Raw genomic sequence first — 20,622 nt, 5'->3', positions numbered from 1 at the left:
CGGCAAACGAACGATGGTCAGATTTGTATCGAGTGCACAAAAAGCTGCGTTAACTTTTTTTTTTTTCACGAATGAGACTTCTAACCTGTACATCGTATCTTTTATCATTGAAAGAAAGGGGAATATTATTGCATTCGATCAGGCGAATCGTTCGACGCGAAATTCACGAACGAAACGAATATCAGAAGGATCAAAGTGTGATACTCGAGATGATAGAGATCGGTTAAACCGCGAAAGACAAGCGAGCATGCATCACAAAGGGCTTTTGCAAGCCTATTAAACATACATACACACATTACACACACACACACACGCATACATATACGAGAAGTCTCTGTTGATCAAGAACGCGATACGACGGAACGATACGTTCTTTTCTTTCTTTTTTTTTTATTTGATAATTTTGCTGGTTAAAATGTTTGTTGGGTATTACCACCCACATCGTGACCTCTTGGGCACCGCTACATTGTTATTGATGAAGTATATATTATATATATACACACACAATTAGTTCACAGCATTTTTTGAATTTTAATCTAAATAATTACTTTACACGCTCTAACCACATTTATTTGCATCCATGAATTGTTATTCTTTCATCATCAGAGAGTTATTCCATTCAATGTTAAATAATTATAAATAATTAAACATAATATATTAACTATTTTCACTCATGAGAAAGCATCGTTACCTGTATGACAAGTGACCATAAGAGCATAATAAACAATCGCTCATTAAATGCATTCTGTTGTTCTTCATTTCATGACCTGGCCACCGAGCGTCCATCCATTTGCTCCATCGATCCATCCATTTTATCCATTCAGTTGTCGTTGTATGATCGTCATACGCATTCTTCTTTCTTTCTTTCTCATTTCGTCAAGTTTCTCTGAGCTCACAGAATTCTTCTTATTTTTATCTTAACCCCTTGCCTTCTGACATCAAGTCACGTTCATAGTGTCCATTGGTAGTCTATTAACGGAGGGGTTAAGTACACTATCGTAAATGCATGAACATTCGCAATTTAGTAGTAATTATAGCAGTCGTATTCGAGAAAGAAATTTTAAGGCAAGGGGTTGAAAAGAGACATACACCATGAAAATTGCATAAAACAGGGGCTGTGTTTCTGTAGTATAAGCGATTGAAGATTAAGTTTTCGAACGATCAGCTGTTCGGCGGCCGCCATCTTGGTGCCACCTAAGTAACGGTGTACATCTTTCTTGAAACGCCCTGTGTAAGTCTCCGGTATCCATGGAGCACCTACGGTTCTCTTTTTCTTCCTCTTTCACTCTCTGTCCAATATAACATCCAGTTGATCCTAAGCAAATTTGTAATTTTGTCGAAATTGGGAAGGTCACGAATCTTCCGAATTTTGATGAAACACCCTAATGGTAGCACGTGTACCTGTAAAATACCTGATCGATAATGTGTATATAGAATTTTTAGATCGTTCCATTAGTCTGTAAGTCTACCGTATATGTGCGCGAAGAAAAGAAAAGTAAAAGAAGAAAAGTGTGTTTGTATGCGATATAAAAGTGACGAGGATCCTCTCGTTCATCTCGTCTGTTGTACAGCGAGTGAAACGATGAAATCGTACATTCAATGTTTCGTAGCACCGTCGAACGATAAAAAAAAGAGCGCAGAGGTACATCACAGATTTCGATTAATATTATTTAATGTTACTCGTTATAACCGTGTCATATTTTTTTTATTGTTGTACCTCGCGTTTGGAATAGCATATCATCTGGTGTACAAGGTGTTACAAGAAAAAGGTTCAAGACCTACAAGACAGTACTTCTTGTACCGTATAAAAAAGCAATGGAAGGGAACGAGATCTTGAACCCTCTTCTGTTTCAACGCCCTCTACACGGTAATTTGGGACCTATTTGGTTCCCAATGCATTTCGTCAGCGTACAAAAATTCGACGTCGAAAAGGTGCTATTCTAACTAGTCAGTATAGATAAGGGAATGTATTTTTTTACACGATGGATTTGTAATAAAGATATTGAAAACGAAAGAGTATCTAGTTTAGAAATAAGAACGCTTGTCGTTGAAAGGGAAAAGCATAAGTATGGACAGTTTGCTTTTGCTTCGGTCTATTTTCGTTTCAATACATGCGTGTACCAATTGTTTGGAATATTCCACGGTGGATTGTTTGAAACTTCTTATACCGGGTAAGTTGCATTCTATATCATAGTTTGTCAAACTGCGTGTATTTCCGTTTCATTGTTTTCATTGTTCCATCGTGCAACGATTAATTTGCTAACACGAGAATAATCCTATCAATAAAGACATAATGTTGTTACTGCGGTAAACGCACCTCCATAAGTGTATACTCTTTTCAAATGGGAGTGATGTGCCAAACGCGCATGCGCGAACAGAGTGGCGGGAAATACAAACCGCGAGTCTTTCTACCATTTATTCTTTTGATTACAGTTTACAATGAGATCACAGGAATGATCGAGTGCTCATTATTACTAATTAATTGAGTTGATGACGATTTCTATTCCCCACCTAATCTTCTTAGATTTTCAAATTAAAGACCCATACACTATGACACAGAATTTATTATTCCTCATAAGCAGTGAACGTACATAATTCATTTTTTTTTTTTCACTTACAAAATATCTATGCGTATCATATCGGTTCGTTTGTTTTCCCGTTAAGTTTCTTGTTTGTATTCTTATTTTATACATAGTCGCATTTGCTCCTTCTACAATTACCTCACGCATCCTTTTACAAATGGTACGCAGCTCTACCTAACTAAAGTCTATTTAGGACCAGTGGAAATAAAAGTTCTAACTCGTTATCGCCTTTAACCTCGTTCAGCTATACAATAATTCATTCTCTATGTCCTGCGTGTGTCATATGTGTGTCTGTGGTTTTAAACACGTTCCGTGTCCACTGATTCAGAGGCACAACTTTCTCGGATCAAGCGTGGAAGACTAAAAAGCGAAACAAGAGGATAATGAATGTATTATAACCACAGCTTTCTATAATAATTAAGCAATAAGATATAGTATCTTGCACCTGTTCTCCATACGTGATTTATGCAGCACGGAACGTGTAGGAAACGAGAATATTTTCGTTACAGACTCGCACACACGTGTTCGCGAACAAGCTAATAGAGCGTAAAAGCAGCGTACGTTAAAAGTAGTTGTCGGTATCTCATTTCACAAATGTGTTTCCAAGCAATTACCGTAGATTAAATAAAAACTTTCCACCAAAATATTATTCATCTCACTTGTTATCAATACTCAGTTGTAAAAATAACAAATATAGTTAAAAACATCTAAGTCTCTCCTCCTTTCATTCAATAATGAAGAACAGATTCTGTTGTGCGATTAAGGAAGGGTATCAGTTGTTTGCATTCATTCCTCCTTCTCGTTATAAAACATTTATGCTGTACGCTTTAAGAGATGCTATACGAAAAACACTCTTGTTAATAATCTAGACTGGTTTTCCTGCATGGAGCCATAAAACTTGTTGGTATAAAAATTATATACATTATTATCTAGTCACTCGCTTACATAATGCACACGCGTTTAAATATGAAATGTATATCTCTGTTATTCTCCTTCTTCATTATAATATAAATTATAACAATTACTAATCGTCTAGCGCGAAGAAACGTGCAAACAAATACCCCTCCGTTTCTGTGTCGTACAATATTTTCCAGAATGTTAATTCATGATCATACGACCCTCGTTGGAAATCAAGATTAGTCTTTGTTCTTTGTGGAAAAATGACGGCAAGAAGGAAGCCGGCAATAAGGAACGATGCTAACAGATAGAAAATTATTAACATTGTTCGACACACAAGTACAGTATTATCTTTGAAGTCTTGTAGCCTTTGTCGTATTAATAAACGTATCACTTTATGTATAAAACTACAAAATATATATATATATATATAGTATATATATATATATATAGAAGTTATACAATATAGGCGGTACAATAAAAAAATGTATCTCTATATAAGATTATGTCTCGCAAAAAATACACTGTCAAGTATTCGAGTGTGCTCAATAATGAAACGTAGAAATATTCGATGAATTTTTCTACGATCCACTCTTGGTTATCGTTTGTATCTATTTGTAAAGAAAGATTACTTAAAAAAATTATTCAGTACAAACGTTAACAATATTTCTTTTCTATTTCTGTCGTTTTAGTTTTCGGTATGTTTGCGGAATGTTTACGAAGGAATAGGTACGTTTTATTTAACGTACGCATCACGAGCTTTTGTGTTATATATGACAATTAAAAAAGAAATAAGAAGTACCAGAAACGAAAGTTTGCATTTGCATCTAACATTTTTATGTTTCATTTCGTGGATACAGGGAGTAACGAAACGTAGCCAAAGACGAAAGCTTTCGAAAGAAAAGAATTTGATTTGTACTTTTCATTCCTCAATATTATGAAGTTTGAGCAGACTGCATTCCCTTATTACACGTTTCCTTTTTTCTATTTAGTCGGTGTATATTTAAGTATGTGCGTTTGCGATGTTAGATCTGCTACTTTATACTCGGTAAAGAATTTAAAGTTATATTTAATATTATTTAATAGCAACACTTCTTCTTAATCTATGTAAGCTAAAAGTAATCGAAAAATTATATTATTGTAAGTGTATAAAAAGTAAACTTTTGATTTCAGACAACAGAACCTATTTAGAATAGGTCAATACACTTTACAAAGTAATATTGTAAGTACTGCACGAAGACGAATTCTTTATCATTCTTATTTTATTCATTTTTTTTTTGTTAATTTTGATTCTGTGTATATAAAACCAATGAAAAAACATAACAAAATTAAAAACAGGCCAACATTTCTATCCTTTGAATAAGTACAGAAATGGAACAGCGTTCCGTCCCTAATCGACATCGATGGCACAGCACGTAATTCGATTTTATATATAAATGAAAATTATTATAGAGTTAAATACTCTACACTGTTTGCCATTTCAGTACTTATACGCAGTTCATAAGTGATAAAAGGTGTATTACAAACTCGTGCTAAAACAAGTAAAAACGCTACTTATAAAAATCATTAAAAGATTGTTTCATTTAAAATGTACCCATGATTATTTCAGTCAATTTATCAACGTACGATTGTTAAAAAAATAAGGTATACTTTGAAAAATTCATGTGTATGTTATCATCAGTATAACATAATTACATGTTACTAATTTTAATGGAAGTGAGGTTGCACCACCTTTTGTCACTATAGAACCACAAAATAGGACCACCTCTCTTCCTACTTCTAATAGATTAGAAGAGGAAAAGGGTGGTCTGCCTTGCTTGCTACTTGGTTGCCTCTGGAGGACAATCAGGCTGATTATTTGGATGAGCTGCAGTGAATGCAGGATGATTTTCTAAATGACGATCTACCCTTAAAATAGTCGGGAAAGGTCTTAAATCAACTAGAAACCTCCTTGCGTTAAATATTTGTGGTATTAGGCAGCAATCTGCTAATGTGATTTCATCTCCTACACAGTATTTTCCTGCACTAGATGACAATAATTTTTCTACAGCTGAAAAATATAATTTTCATTATTATCAAACCAGAATTTTACTTTAATTATCGGCATACCTGTTAAACCTCTAGTGATCCAATGCTGAGCCCATTCCTTTTTACGTTCTTCTCCGACATAAATCAACACGACTAAATTTTGCAAAGGTTGAATACCACTGGCAATGACCTCGCAAATTTCTCTAACTCTAGCTCTTTTCACCGGATCTGCAGGCATTAAGGGCCGGTGTGGTCTAGTTTCCTCCAGATATTGCAGGATATTTAGCTTAACGAAGACATTCCCATGAGTACACGCACTGTTTTTAATTAATCAGAAAAATAGAATTGTTCATAAACTCACAGATTCTATTAACGTATGATTGTCGATATGAAGTGCAGGCACCTGCTCCATTGGATTAATTTCACGAAATTCATTGGAATGTTGTTCTCCACCACCCTTTATCAAGCTAACTGGTTTTATATCGTATGGAATTTCCTTCAAATTCAATGCTGTGAAAAGATGACGTTACTGAATTTATCCAATAAATAAAAAAATTTTTAACTTACCAATTCGGACCCTCCACGAGCAAGAACTCCGCCAATAGGAGTAGAGTACTGGCTACGAATGAAAAAAAAAAAAAGAAGAGAAAATCAAGATAAGTACTCGGGAAAAAATTCGCGATGTTTACCGGCTCCAGGCGGCACGTTAACAAAGCTATATACTGGTTTGCGCGAGCCGGTCAAGCAAAAGCGGATTTTTAGCTGAGAAAAGAATAAAGTAACGATCACGGAAGATCGTAAACAGTACGAGATAACTTTAAGAAACATATTGGTCGCGGACTAATGCGAATTTTAATCGAACGTGCAAACATATGATGTTATCGCGAATAAAGAAGCAGTAATAAAAGCAACATCTCTGCAACGATGTCGGCTTCGATATATTAGACTGATAATTCTCTTACCTTTCCCATGACGGACATCTCGTCTCAGGCTTCGATGGACGGACTCGCCTGCTCGATTATCAGCTCGATTACTCGAGACGATGCTGTGGTTCGTGAATTCCTTCGAAAATTATTCGGTGTCCGTTCAACGCGCGAAATCACTCCTCCCTCCTCTCTTATTCGATTGCCAGACGTCCCATTCTACTGCCCCATTCTAGTCTGGGGTTCATGCAACCAATCACCATCCACTTTCCGATAGCAAGCAGTGCTGTACGATACAAAAAACCTTGAAGGTTGACGTAACCGTAAAGTCTTACATATTTATTCATTAACTATCTCTTCTCCGCATCGTTCCTGATCAAACATTATTTTATTAACATCTTCTTACGTTCGTCATTTCATACCAGTTAATTTGCAATTTAATTACCAGTTTTTGTAATTTGATTGGAAATATGTATAAGGTAGGATTCCACAGGGGCGGAACCAGAAATCTTGGTTGGGGGGGAGCAATATACATTCAGATTTGCACAAACACAAACAAGAATACATGCATCAGTCTACACCAATTAGGAATTATAATTTTGTTTTCGCTACTAGTTGCCTGTTACATATTTATACATAAAAATGTATAAATTGCGAAACAACGATAGACATTTTAATATGTCCCCCAGTCTATTTAGAGCGCTGATGTCGCTCCTCTACAAGCATACCGTCGTTACCAGAAATAGGGCGAAAATGGCCGCATAAAACCTTATATGAGTCCAATGACTACAGGCAAAAAAAGAAGACTGGACAGAACTTTGTTTTTGAAAGGTTGCCTCCTGATCTTTTAGGGTCCTAGACACCCCCAGGCGAGGTTAAATTTGCATGTACAAGTCGGTATGACAGTCGTTCTTGTCTTACCAGTCCCCCTTTACTTACCAACTAAACTTGAAAATTGGTCGGTAAGTTATCGAGTAATTTCAGCCGTTTATGAATACTGTTATACCGACTGTGGAAATCTATCTTCATACTGGGCGGACACTCAACCCAAAAATGACCACCCTTCGGTAACAAAGTCTTCTACTATCTATAGTCACTGCTGTGAATGATGCTGACGATGAGACGTTGTACGTATGCTCGGAAACAAGGCAGAAAAATGTTATATGTGTATATACTCTTACAATGATAGTACCACAGTATCGATCGAGCATTCAAGTTTTGTTAAAAATTCAAAGTAAAGCGCCAGTGTTAGTCGTCGTGGGGTTTTAGTCAGTAAGAATCTGACACTCCCCCGCCGCACTACCCCAGGGGTCGGTGGGGGGTCTTATGCAAGATTTCCCCACGTTAAAAAAAAAAAAATCCTTTACATCTCTGCTTTCCTTATATTCCTGCATCTCTTACATCTTTGCATACCTTACATCCCTGCATCCCTTACATCACTGCATCCTTTTACATCCTTGCATCTCTTTTGTAAGCATCCCATCATAGCGCCCTCTGGCAGCAAAAAAAGGAACTAAAGCTTGCCGAAATTTTGGCCCTCTAGTGGCAAATATTTGAATTAAAATTTCGACGTCAAATCAGCGCCCTCTGGTAGCAAAAAAAGGAACTAAAGCTTGCCGAAATTTTGGCCCTCTGGCGGGAAAAGCGCGAACTAAAATTTCGACGTCGAATCAGCGCCCTCTGGCGGTAAAAAAAGAAACTAAAGCTTGCCGAAATTTTGGCCCTCTAGTGGCAAATATTTGAATTAAAATTTCGACGTCAAATCAGCGCCCTCTGGTAGCAAAAAAAGGAACTAAAGCTTGCCGAAATTTTGGCCCTCTAGCGGGAAAAGCGCGAACTAAAATTTCGACGTCGAATCAGCGCCCTCTGGCGGTAAAAAAAGAAACTAAAGCTTGCCGAAATTTTGGCCGCCTAGCGGCAAATATTTGAACTAAAATTTCGACGCCGAATCAGCGTCCTCTGGCGGCAAAAGAAGAAACTAAATTTTACAAAAATTTAAATTTAAAATTATTTTTCACGAGACTTTACTTACCTTTACTTACCTTTACTTACCTTTACTCGAACCAGTGGCCATAAGTATTTTATTTATAATATATTTATCATAAGGGTTGAAAGGATACAAGAGATGCAGGGAGAATTCAGGAGTGTAAGGGATACAGAGATATAAAGGGTACAGAGATGTAAGGGATGCCGAGGTATAAGGAATGCCGGCATATACGAGATGCAGGAATATAGGGAATGTAGTGATATAAGGGATACAGGGATGTTAAGGATGCAGTCATGTAAGGGATGCAGTGATAAAGGGTTGGGCCTCGTGAGGCCCTTAAAAACAAAAAAATAATAAATAACTGGAAAGGTTGAGCCGATAAGTCAAATTTTAACTGATTTATATTTCAACTCATTAATTCCCCGTGCATAGGACGGGGCTTTCCACTAGTAGAAATAAAAGGAAATAAGGATAGAGCTTTTGCTTGCACCACACTTACTAACTGGAACGTAAGTACTTAAATCTAGATACTGTAATATACATATTTTGTAGGATGAATTAAACCATTTACTCTGTTGTTGAAACATAAATCTCCGACAGCAATTATAAAGAATTAATTCACTGGTTAATTCGTCTGGTTAACATTTCCATTAATGCAGTTGCATAGGTTCTCTACGTGTGAAAGTGTCATTAGGTGAGCTGCGTGGGTGATTTATACGGAGCATCAATTTTCCAAGCATCGACTTTAATTTCGCTGGTAATACACAATGCGAAATCCCGGGCACACTTGTGTTTGAGTCCCTTTCAATTTTGTTTAGCCACAGCCGTGCACGACTCACGATTTACTCTCTCTCATCGGTCATTATTTTCGAAACTACAATATCTCTGTTGAATGATGCTTTACGTTACCTAGTCCCCCTTTACCGCTCAATACCCATTCAACCGTCGTTAATTTAATACTTTGTTTTTCCATAATTATGCGTGCCGCTAACGTTATATACCGGGCCCAGCCAACTTTTTCTTCATCCGTCACTGTCACTTCTCAATACACCGTAATCACTGCTGCTATAATGAAATGTTCACGGGCGGTGTATTGGGTACTTTCGTATACAACATCGATGCGAAATGTTGGTGAAATTGAGCGAAATCTGAGAGAGAGTTTCCCCTATGGAAGATGCGTTTTAAACGTTGTTTCATTTATCATCGAACGGTACGAGCTGCAAGCGATGCAGAGTTTTACTACTTTTATTTTATCTTTGTACTAAAACTCGCATGCAGCTAGTATGAAGGTGGAACAATTTATTAGAAAGTGGAATGGTTTTTATTATTCGGAGGAGCGTAAACATTTTCATTTTTAGAGATGCTGTAATATTATCTACGTATTGAAGTAGTTGCTATGTAGAAAGCTTTTAAATTCAAAGTAGAAAAAATACCCCTCCCCTTAGACGGTCGCGAGGACACTGGCGATTCTGGAGTGGGAGGCCTCATAAATATAGGCCTGTGGCGGCCCACCATTGGCGCCTGAAGTTTACGCGCGAATATTTGAATTGATATTAATTTCATTATTCATATTTCCCAGTTATATACTAAATTTTATGACATGTAATAATTAGAAATGATACTTTTTAATATTAATATTATCAAAGTTAAGGTTTTGAGAGTTGCTGTTTCTCTTATATCGAAAAGGTTGAGATTAATCTTCAATTCTTTTTTATCAAAACCATTAATCAAACACAGATATATAATATAGTAATTAACAGTTCATTTTCGAAACTGTCAAGGTGCGTTGACACATTTCCTTGGAAAGCGTATCGCATGAACTCCATGAAATGGAATAATCTTCTCTCGATGCAATTAATAACGCACGGATGAACAAGCATTACGGTTGATTCGATGAGCCTCTCGCTAATGTAGCGGTCGGACAGTTAATCAAGAATGGAATTACATTAACAATGCGTCCACTTCAGACGAATATTAATAGCGTAGAAATCCTATTCTTACGCTTCTTCTCGTCGAAGAATCTCTGCTTCCTTGCTATTTAAATGGATGTTATATAAAATTGTATCACGTCGACAAGAATATGTAACGTTATACAATAAGTACGTATCGAATGACTTTCGTATAAATCGTTGGCGACGTAATCGAAAATTCAATGTATCGATTAAAATAGAATATAAAATTGAACGTTCATTTAATTTTAGCAAATCTTCCAATAATCATTAAAATATACGCAGCCGAAAATTGCTCCACGATTGAAATGAGCAAGTGTGATATTTGTAAATTACAGCAGCCCCACTTCCAATTAGACGTTATTCAGTTTGTTTACAAACATTCCTACGTAATTTATAGGTACACTTCGGTTAATTAATGACACCGCAAACATCAGTTATAGCGACAAGAACAACAGGGTGAATTCAGGGTTTAAAGAATGGATTTTACTTGTAACAGTAGGGTAACTTGGGGGGATCAATAGGGTGAATTAAAATCCTTTTTCTTTTTGAATAACCGGAATATTTTCACAAATATAAAAATTGATATAATCAAAATTATAAACAATTTTTCAATTTGGTTGAAGCAAATATTATTTCCTTCTGGTATTTAGAAGTACCATACAAATAACGGATTAGCTTCACATTTCTCCTTTCAAAAGGGAAGCCAAGGATTTCGTAAACTTCAAGGTGTATAGAAAGTTTTGTATGTACACTCAGTCCCATCGAAGTTGTCGCAGTGAAGTTGGCGCGCTAACGCCGCCGCGGCGTGAATGCGTTAGCGCGCCAACTTCACTGCGACAACTTCGATGGGACTGAGTGTACCTACACTCCCATTTCCATACAAGCCTCAGCTTTTCGAATCCCAAGATTGTAAACTCTTTCAAAAATTCGGAATTTTATTCTGTTTGACAGATATTTTTATGGATAGAGTGTGCACCGTATTGTTAACCCTTCATTACATTGCATTGTAAATACACTATATAAAATAATAAATGAATTAAATTATATCCTTTTAAAAAAATTCTAATTCTAATAAAATTCCATTTTTTCTTGTGACAATATAAGTGAGAATCAATTTACTTTTCTCCGGCGCTAAAGGCTGGTTCAGAGTCTGAACTTCAGACAGGGCTAGTAATTTAGTCGAGTGGCGAGTAGCTACTTACATACTACTAAACCGTTTACCGCATAGAAGAGTGTCTGGACTAGTACAGTTGAGCTTTGGAAATCGAGAGTACAAGATATATCGCTTGACTAAAGAAATGCGTCCGGACAGGTCCGTTCGGAAGCCTAGTTAGTGGTAGGGGAAGCCTAGTTAGTGGCGGGGGAAGCCTAGTTAGTAGCGGGGGAAGCCTAGTTAGTGGAGGGGGAAGTCTAGTTAGTGGTGGGGGAAGCCTCGACTAAATCGTTTTACTAAGGAACCAGCACCGGGACCTAGGTATGTAACTCCGGAGCTCTTTACTCCTGGTACACAGGTGCCCATCTTGGGTGCCTAGCATATGGCCGATTGCAAGGGCGTCTGCAGCCCTCATTCTCGACGTCATTCGTTTTCGATGTCGGAAGCGGCTAGGCACGATTAATTATTTTGACAACCGACTTTCGAATTGAACTCATTGATCATTCCTCCTCGGATACAAAGTGTCTCCTGTAAATTAGGCATGATGCTTGATGACTCGAGGTATCATACCCAGTGGTGGGGACACCTTCCCCTCCGCTGGCTTAGACCACCATTTTCCCTAGACTCTAGCCGCTAGAGTCTAGCGGAACGTCGAGCACATTCGAGGGTGTACATATGTATGTACCTCCTGTCGCGAAATACATTTCTTTCTTCCATCAGGTCTCTGCTCATTCATTACGCTGTCGGTGGTTCCTTTCTTCCTGATAATGTTTATCGATACCTTTAGTTTATTTGCAATATCTCGGATAGAATAGTCTGCATTGTGAAGAATACACGCTGCAGAAATCTTCAATAGAAATCTCCGCAGTATTCACCATTTCCAATACATTACAATGATCGTACTCTTGACAAGATCTGAACAAGTAATGATAAAGGTAGAAGTGCATTCCATATTTAGGAATTAATGGTTCGAATATAGACCAGAAGTTATTATAGAAATTATACAGATCGATTATGGTTAATCAAGCTTTGGAATTAATTCAGTGCCATTTTTGTTCTAATTTTTTAATTAGAACAATAATTATAAATAATTAAATCTATTTATATCTATTCTTTCTTTTTTCATTTTCTATCCTACTAATCTCGCGATAATTTCAGTAAGGAACGAAATAAAGATAGACATTATCGTATGTTAAAACGAAACGAGGCGTAAGTATAAGAATTAAGCGCAACGACGCGACGCGCGACGTCTCCCGACGCTGGTATTACGTTCTACGCTCAAGTCACGTCGCGTCGAGTCGCGTCGCGACGCGGGATGCTCTATTGTGACAGGAAAAGTGCAGCACTCCACGTTCAAGCGTTCCAGCTATTGAAAATTCATGTCAACCACGCCGTGTAAAAATTTTTAACATCCTCTCGGTGTTCGCCATCAAAAAGACATACTCTTGCTGTCTTATTAAAGGACTTTAGAAAATTTACCGCAATTCTTTGAATCATCGGAGTTACCTGTCTGAATCTAATTTAATAGAATAAATGCAATTTATAATAACAAATCGATCTGAATATAATAACGTAACTATCATTTTTCAATTATTCTAAAATAGGTGCAAAATTAAATTAAAATTGGGGCTCTCTCCATGGTCCGCCGTTCGAGGGTGAAGCACTTGGTAAAAAACTGATTAGTTCAAAATATAACTTAAAGTATCTAACCTAAAATAATGTAGGTTCTAAGTTAAATTCGTACCAAAAAATAGATTTGGTTTGGATTGTACTTTCTGGAAGTACAGCTCCTCGGAAAAGGGGATGGTAACATTGGCGTATTCGCATATAGGAAATAAAAATGAAAAAAACAAGTATCATTGATCGAATGATACGAAACACGGAGAGATATGAATATCTGAACAGGAAATGCAGACAACAGGAATAACTGATTTAGTTACCTGGTACGTACGCGTTGTCGTGACGCCAAGAATGTCCTGTACGGTGGTAACAAGGTTGATGTGTATTGCGGTTGACGAACGGTCAACGTTTCGTTGATGGCCTGCCCGGCTATTGCAGTTGCATCGTACAGATCGTATTGCATTACCACAATCCCGTCTCCCTTCAACGTCAAAATGCAATCAAACGCGAGTAACAATATTCCAACCGTTTTAAACATGCAAATAAATAAACATCTTTGTTACACATTAGCTGACATTGACCCCTCGATGCATTACAATGCAATTTTTTCTACATAAAATAATGTGCAACGGAAGCTTTAATTTTTCTCAACTCATTTGTAATTGTATTTCTGAAACACTTCGTTGCTCCACTTTCATGAGAGGTTACGAGGGAAAAACGCAGAAAAATACTTGAGAATATCGCATTAGATGCAATAATGTACTTTGTAACTGTAACTGGGACATTACTGTTGGATTCATTAAATATGGTTAAGTAGCATGTTAAATCATCTTTGAGAATACTTGGGAATAAATGTGTCAAGACGATTCTATATTTATAGATACATATAAATTTAATATAATAGGTGAATCATTTTTACGAACAAAAAATATTCACATTTGAAATTTGATGTAATTGAATAATTAAGAAAATAAGAGAGAAGATAAATTTCTAATAGTATTATTATAATATTAATAATGTAATTATACCAGCGATTAAATCAAATTTTTTCAGGAAAAGGGGTGACTCTGGGTGTCCAGCCTCCCTCAACACCCATGCTTCCCCCTCGGTGGCCGCGAGGAGACTGCCGATGTACGGGAGAAGGCCCCATATATATAGGCCTGTGCCCCCACCCACTGCCTACCTACACGCATCGACGCGCGAAAATTTGAATTAATATTTAATAGTTATTCCTATTTCTCAGTTATTTTATCTAATAGTTCGACTACTTTCTGTAATTTCACACAGGAATTCATAGTAAAAAGACCGGGTCATACAATTTTCAACAGGGGAATGTTCTCAATCTCGAATTTATACACTTCAAAAGTTTTTTCAGCATGAACGACTGCGATGCCACTGACTTCCCACTCGAATTTGATTCAAGCTTCCCAGATATTCTCAGTGGTAATCAAACTTACTTCTGAACAACTGTCTAACTTTATCTAGTTACATGCATCGTTTCAAACTGACGTTGACCACAGTATTTCCATGTCACTAATTCTGTAGAATTAACTATGATTGCGTTTAATTAGTTTAAAAATAAAAAGAAAACTTATTGAACAATAACCAAAATTCAATTTCGTATCTCCTACAAACAATGCTCTATATTTTCTACCATTATAAAACCTGTAGCAGAGGATTTTATTTTAGACTAGCAAGGCAATACGTTTCAATATTTTCCGCTTGCTTCGAGCGGTATTTTCTGTTTGCATCTTACGATACTGCTTTCTATTCGCTTTTCCTAATCTGTCCAGAATGCAGACTCTTAGAAACTCGTAAGGAATTATTTAAAAGGAGGAAAAAGAAAAGGAATGTACAAGAATGTCTTATAAATAATCTTTGTATAATTTAATATAACAATATTTTGCTGTTACTGTTATATTTTTCATTTCCTTGTTCAACTCAACAATTCAGCCTGACTTTATTTATTATTCGGAATGCAAATTCATCTGAAACGTCTAATTAACATTTCACATATCAATTAAATCAATGCATTCTAGTATTCTATGGTATGGCATATTATGCAATATTTTCGGTTCACGTATTTCGATCTGCAATTCGATCAATGGTGCTTCAAAATCATTGTGCAATTCGTCTTAATATGATACTGACAATTACAATAATTGAAAATTATCAAAGATGGACATATGCTTATTAAAAGTCTTTTTGATTAGATGTGTCTAAAAAAGAGAATTTAAGTGCTACCTGTACACTTAGTTTTTACTGTGGCTAATAAAAAACAAATACGTAGAAAGTTTTTGTAGAAATTAGCAAACCTAATTTCGTTCTCAACAGCATCCACGTTTCCGCTCACCGCATTGCTATTAACAAAGTGGAAATCGAATTTTACAGTGCACAATGAGGGCTGAGGCATGCAGCCACTTCCGAACTTCGAGCTCTCGACCAAATAACATTTATTCTATTATCAACGAGGCATTTGTAATTCAAATCATTTTCCACCGATTGAACAGGTGATTCCATCAGTGCGCTATTACCGCTTAAAATCGATATACCGTTTCTCGTACGCCTCTCCAATTTTAATATATTAATAATATGTATCGAAAAATTGATTATAAGCAGGAATTCTATTAAATGCTACAAATTTATTCACAAGCAAAAAACGAATATTAATATCAAGGCATTCAAATTTTCATTAAAATTTTTTAACTTTTAATTATTTTGTTCCCTTAATTGCGGATTGACCCTCTTATCAATTTAAAATTCTAAAATTCTAGTATCTCAGTATTCTAATATGCAAGTACCTTAGTATTCAAGTACCCTAGAATTAGTATTCTAATATTCAAGCACTGTAGTATTAATATTCTAGTATCTAAGTGTTGCTATTCAAGTACCCAGGTATCCTATATCCTAGCATTCAAGTACCCTAGTATCAGTATTCTAATATTCAAGCACCCCAGTATTAGTATTCTAGTATCTAAGTGCGCTAGTGTTGGTATTCAAGTATCTAAGTACCCTAGTATCAGCATTCTAGTATTCAAGTACCCTACTATTAGTAGTCTAATATCCAAGCACCCTAGTATTAGTATTCTAGTATCTAAATGTCCTAGTGGTGCTATTCAAGTACCCAAGTATCCTAGTATTCAAGTATCCGAAGTATCAGTATTCTAGTATTCAAGCACTCTAGTATTAGTATTCTAATATCCAAGTACCCTAGTGTTGGTATTCAAGTATCTAAGTATTCCAGTATTAGTATTTTAGTATCCAAGTACCCTACTATTAATATCCTAGTGTCCTAGCACTCTAGTATCCTCGTGTTCTAGTATTTAAAAATTCTGAGATTCTGATCATGAAATTATTATTTATCACACTTTCATTTTCCTGTAAAAAAAGGATTAGCAGACGAGAAAAATGAAGTTTTGAAGGTACCTGTCTAGACCCTACTCGCGCATTTGATATCGCGGCTCGATCTTTCTCGGTTAGGAGATCCGTGGCTTGATAAAAGAGCAAACGATAACTGGACCGAGGGAAAATGGATCTGACAGCAGATTACCGCAGGTGAAAGTGAGATTTCCGAATGTCTTTATTCGAGTTTCCCAGAAAGCAGCCGCGTTATCGGGAAACTGTCGAAGAAACGTTTATCCGATTATCAGTCGGAACGTTTATTTTTACACCAGATTACTTTACGCTTGATAGAGAAAGGGAACAGAAGTGGAAGAACAGACTTCATTTTTCAATTTACCGTCCGCATAATTCTGGATACCAACATTTAATAAAACAAAGTATCCAAACTATTGTCAAAATTTCAGTTTCGAAACTCTGGAAAGAAGAATGGTTCGTGTAAGAAGCTGTCTTTAAAATCGTCCTCAGAAGTTCAGCTTTAAATCGAACGGACATGGATATTTCATGGATGGAGACGTAACTCGAGATGAACGTATCAAAAGAAGAAGGAAAGTGGAAACTTTTTAAAAACTCTAAAAATTTGAGTTATCAAAGTTATAGAAGAAAATTCCTTTCGAAGAAGAAACATAATCTCGTATCAAAACTTATTTGCAATGTCTTTCGTTTCTTGTTCTACAAGTATCCATGGTTATAAAAGAATTTCACTAGTCAACTTCTAACCTTTATAGAATAAAAATTGAAAGGTTATTTTCTGAGAACAGGATTCAGTTTTAAACATTTTTGGGAACATTCATTATTTAAACTGAAATGGAAGAATCGTCCTACATTTTACTGTCTGGTGACGTCAAGAGGTTCACAATTACTGTTCGAGATTTTGCCCAAACTTTTGTCCGCGGGCAACGTTACCTCGGAGGGGGAGTTTAGCAAGCTTGATTTAGGGCTTCTCAACTCTTTCCAAGGGCGAGTGGCTGATTGATGTGGTAGCAAGAACTTTCATTCTGTAGTTACAATACTTTCATCTATTTCGAACAAAAGGTTCTCATAGCGAATCCTCAAAAGACACAGTAACGTTCTCATTTTCTAGCTAGGTTATTCCTTTATTTTTCTTACCGCAGTGAGAGTTAATCACCCTACTATTTTTTACAGATTTATTCTTTACTTGCTGAGTAATTTATAAAATTAAAATATCTCTCATACCTATGAAGAAATTAAATCGTGATCACAATCAAGACGCAACTTTGATCATTAGAGTTTCATAATTGCTGAAAATTAAGGAATAGTTCCAGCCATTCCCGATGGAACAGCATTCAGTCAGGAGCGTTCTTCTTCCCTATGCCTCACTCTTTCCATCAAATAAGATTCAACTGGAAATTGCGTCATCCGTTCCTGTAAAATCCAGCTGGATCAGTTTGTCCGTCAAGGAGGGAGCTCCTACGAAGTTCCAATTACAGGAACATCATGGCAGGAGTTGTAATAGGCATGCGCCTCCGGCACCAGAAGCCGATCTTCCCAGTGATTATTACCAGAAGAGAAAGAACTACCTTTGGGAGTTGATAACAACGTCAATTCGCGTATGGAAGCTGTGAAATTATATTTTTATTATATATTTCGTTAATTATTGAGCGTGTATTGCATGTTTTTAAGGATTTCGGTACTTAGATATTTGAGTATTTGGGTACTTGCGGATTTAAGAATTTGGGTTTTTGGGTGTTTGGGAATTTGAGAATTTAAGTACTTGAGTACCTGGGTGTTTGGGAATTTGAGAATTTGGGTGTTTGAGAATTTAGGTATTTGAGTAGCAGGGTGTTTGGGAATTGGAAAATTGAGGTATTTGGGAGCTTGGATATTTAAACATTTGGGTATTTGGGTGTTTGGATATTTAAAAACTTGGGTATTACAGATTTTGAGTATTTGGGTGTTTAGAAATTTGAGAATTTGAATTTTGGAAATCAATGTGTAATAATTAATATAGTTATATTTTTTGGGTGTTTGGGAATTTGAGAACTTGGGTGTTTGAGAATTTAGGTATTTGAGTAGCAGGGTGTTTGGGAATTAGAGAATTTAAGTATTTGGGAGCTTGGATATTTAAAAATTTGGGTATTTGGGTGTTTGGATATTTAAAAACTTGGGTATTACAGATGTTGAGTATTTGGGTGTTTAGAAATTTGAGAATTTGAAATGAATTTTGGAAATCAATGTGTAATAATTAATATAGTTATAGTTTTTGGGTGTTTGGGAATTTGAGAATTTGGGTGTTTGAGAATTTAGGTATTTGGGAGCTTGGATATTTAAACATTTGGGTATTTGGGTGTTTAGAAATTTGAGAATTTGAAAATTTAAGTGTTTGAATTTTAGAAATCAACTATATTAATTAATATAGTTATAGTTTTCGGGTGTTTGGGAATTTGAGAACTTGGGTGTTTGAGAATTTAGGTATTTGAGTAGCAGGGTGTTTGGGAATTAGAGAATTTAAGTATTTGGGAGCTTGGATATTTAAAAATTTGGGTATTTGGGTGTTTGGATATTTAAGAACTTCGGTATAACAGAATTTGAGAATTTGGGTATTTGGGTGTTTAGAAATTTGAGAATTTGAAAATTTAAGTGTTTGAATTTTAGAAATCAACTATATTAATTAATATAGTTATAGTTTTCTTGTTAGTCGAATTGCTTTGAAAAGATTTATTGATTACAGCCGGAACTAAAGGTTTGAAAACAATTGTCCGTGGACTACTCGTGAAGCTAACTCTATCTAGCAGCGTACTGCCCATCAACCGTTTCAGTAATTAACGAGCAACCACCAAGCTCGTCTCTGATTCGCCGACATCTAACCTGTCAATCGATTAATCATACACAATTCCAATTTCTATCACACCACTGTCTCATATCGAACGCATTTTTGGAACGCGTTGCACTCAAAGATTGAAACTAGCAATCTACGAAAGAGATAGTAGTTTATATTGGTTATTGATCCTCTGATGGCGGACCATCAAGAAAGCCCCAATTTTAATATAATTTTCTATTTCGCATTGTTTGCATTTTCTAAATTTGTGATATCTAAAAAAAATTGAGAATTCAAACTAAATTTATTCAATTACCATTTAATTTCACGATTTCACGAATGAACAAATATGTCCATTCGACAACTTTAGCATCCTAATTGCTGACATCTCGAAAGAAATCGTTGGAAAGAAATACATAAGAAGCAAGCGGGTCGTAGCACTCCATGAAATCACTCTCTAGAGATGCTGCATGATGTCTTCGATGAAAGAACATCGGGAACATTCGCAACAAAAGATAACAGAGTAGTTTCTAATAATAGATAAAAAAGTGAAGGAGCAGACAAGAAATTCTCTGGACTTTCTGGATAAAGGATTTTCTCTGATGAATCTGTCAGTGGATAGGAAACAAAAAACAAAATCTATTTTTAAATAGATTTCTATATGGAATAAACTTTTTGCAGATGGTATTCAATTTGTATTTAATGCCATTTAATATGAGTTTAATTTAAATTTAATTAATTCACATTTCATATTATTTGATATCTGATAATTTTGTCATAACTTTTCCAGTAGTGTTATTTGATATTCTGATAATTACAATTCTACCGTATTAAAAAATAGAACCGCAGGCTATAGTTTTTAATAAAAATAAAAGAAAGAACGAAGGAAGAATTTTTCTCAACTGATATCCAACATTCGCACACATCTATTTCTTCTCGCTTCATCATTTCTGCTCTGTGTTATTAAGTTATTGATTACTGATACCGTGCATCAGCGTCGTCAGTGGTTATTCTGGTTCGTTCGTTAGACGACGCTTTTCATTACAGGAATATCCAGCAGCAACCAATATTATACGTATAATTTAAGACAAAGGGTGTGTACGAGTTAGCTATGATTCCTTGGAAACTGTATTATAAAGGAAAGACATTGAGCACCTTTTGAAATAGGTTGAGCATCAACGAAGGAATTCCTTGTTAACAACCCTGCAGTAAACCCGGTTTCATCTTTCAAAGAGGTAAGATAGACGCAACGTGTTGAAGAATTTCACTCTTAAAAATTCCTAGGATCTCTTACAATTTATT

General features: G+C 35.9%; 2 protein-coding genes across 2 annotated transcripts in view; one reads left to right on the top strand and one right to left on the bottom strand.

The window, feature by feature from the left end:
- The window catches only part of LOC114875673 (RNA-binding protein Pasilla), a 33,084-nt gene extending 18,399 nt beyond the window's left edge, over positions 1–14,685 (top strand). Inside the window, exon 6 of the mRNA XM_029186239.2 lies at positions 14,196–14,685. Within this exon, the coding sequence (XP_029042072.1) occupies positions 14,196–14,207 (12 nt within the window). The 3' untranslated portion in view covers positions 14,208–14,685. The remainder of the gene's footprint in view (positions 1–14,195) is intronic.
- LOC114875675 (probable maleylacetoacetate isomerase 2) lies at positions 84–6,743 on the bottom strand. Its single transcript, XM_029186244.2, has 5 exons — positions 6,470–6,743; positions 6,075–6,126; positions 5,869–6,017; positions 5,589–5,793; positions 84–5,529 (listed from the first exon to the last, which is right to left on the bottom strand). The coding sequence occupies exons 1-5, from the start codon at positions 6,485–6,487 to the stop codon at positions 5,300–5,302; spliced, it is 654 nt and encodes a 217-aa protein (XP_029042077.1). The 5' UTR covers positions 6,488–6,743; the 3' UTR covers positions 84–5,299.
- Positions 14,686–20,622: the final 5,937 nt, after the last annotated feature.

The sequence above is a fragment of the Osmia bicornis genome, chromosome 15 (assembly GCF_907164935.1).
Source record: "Osmia bicornis bicornis chromosome 15, iOsmBic2.1, whole genome shotgun sequence".
Taxonomy (NCBI): Eukaryota; Metazoa; Arthropoda; class Insecta; order Hymenoptera; family Megachilidae; genus Osmia; species Osmia bicornis.
Note: the sequence above shows the minus strand (reverse complement) of the source record. Positions and strands in the feature narration are given on the sequence as shown.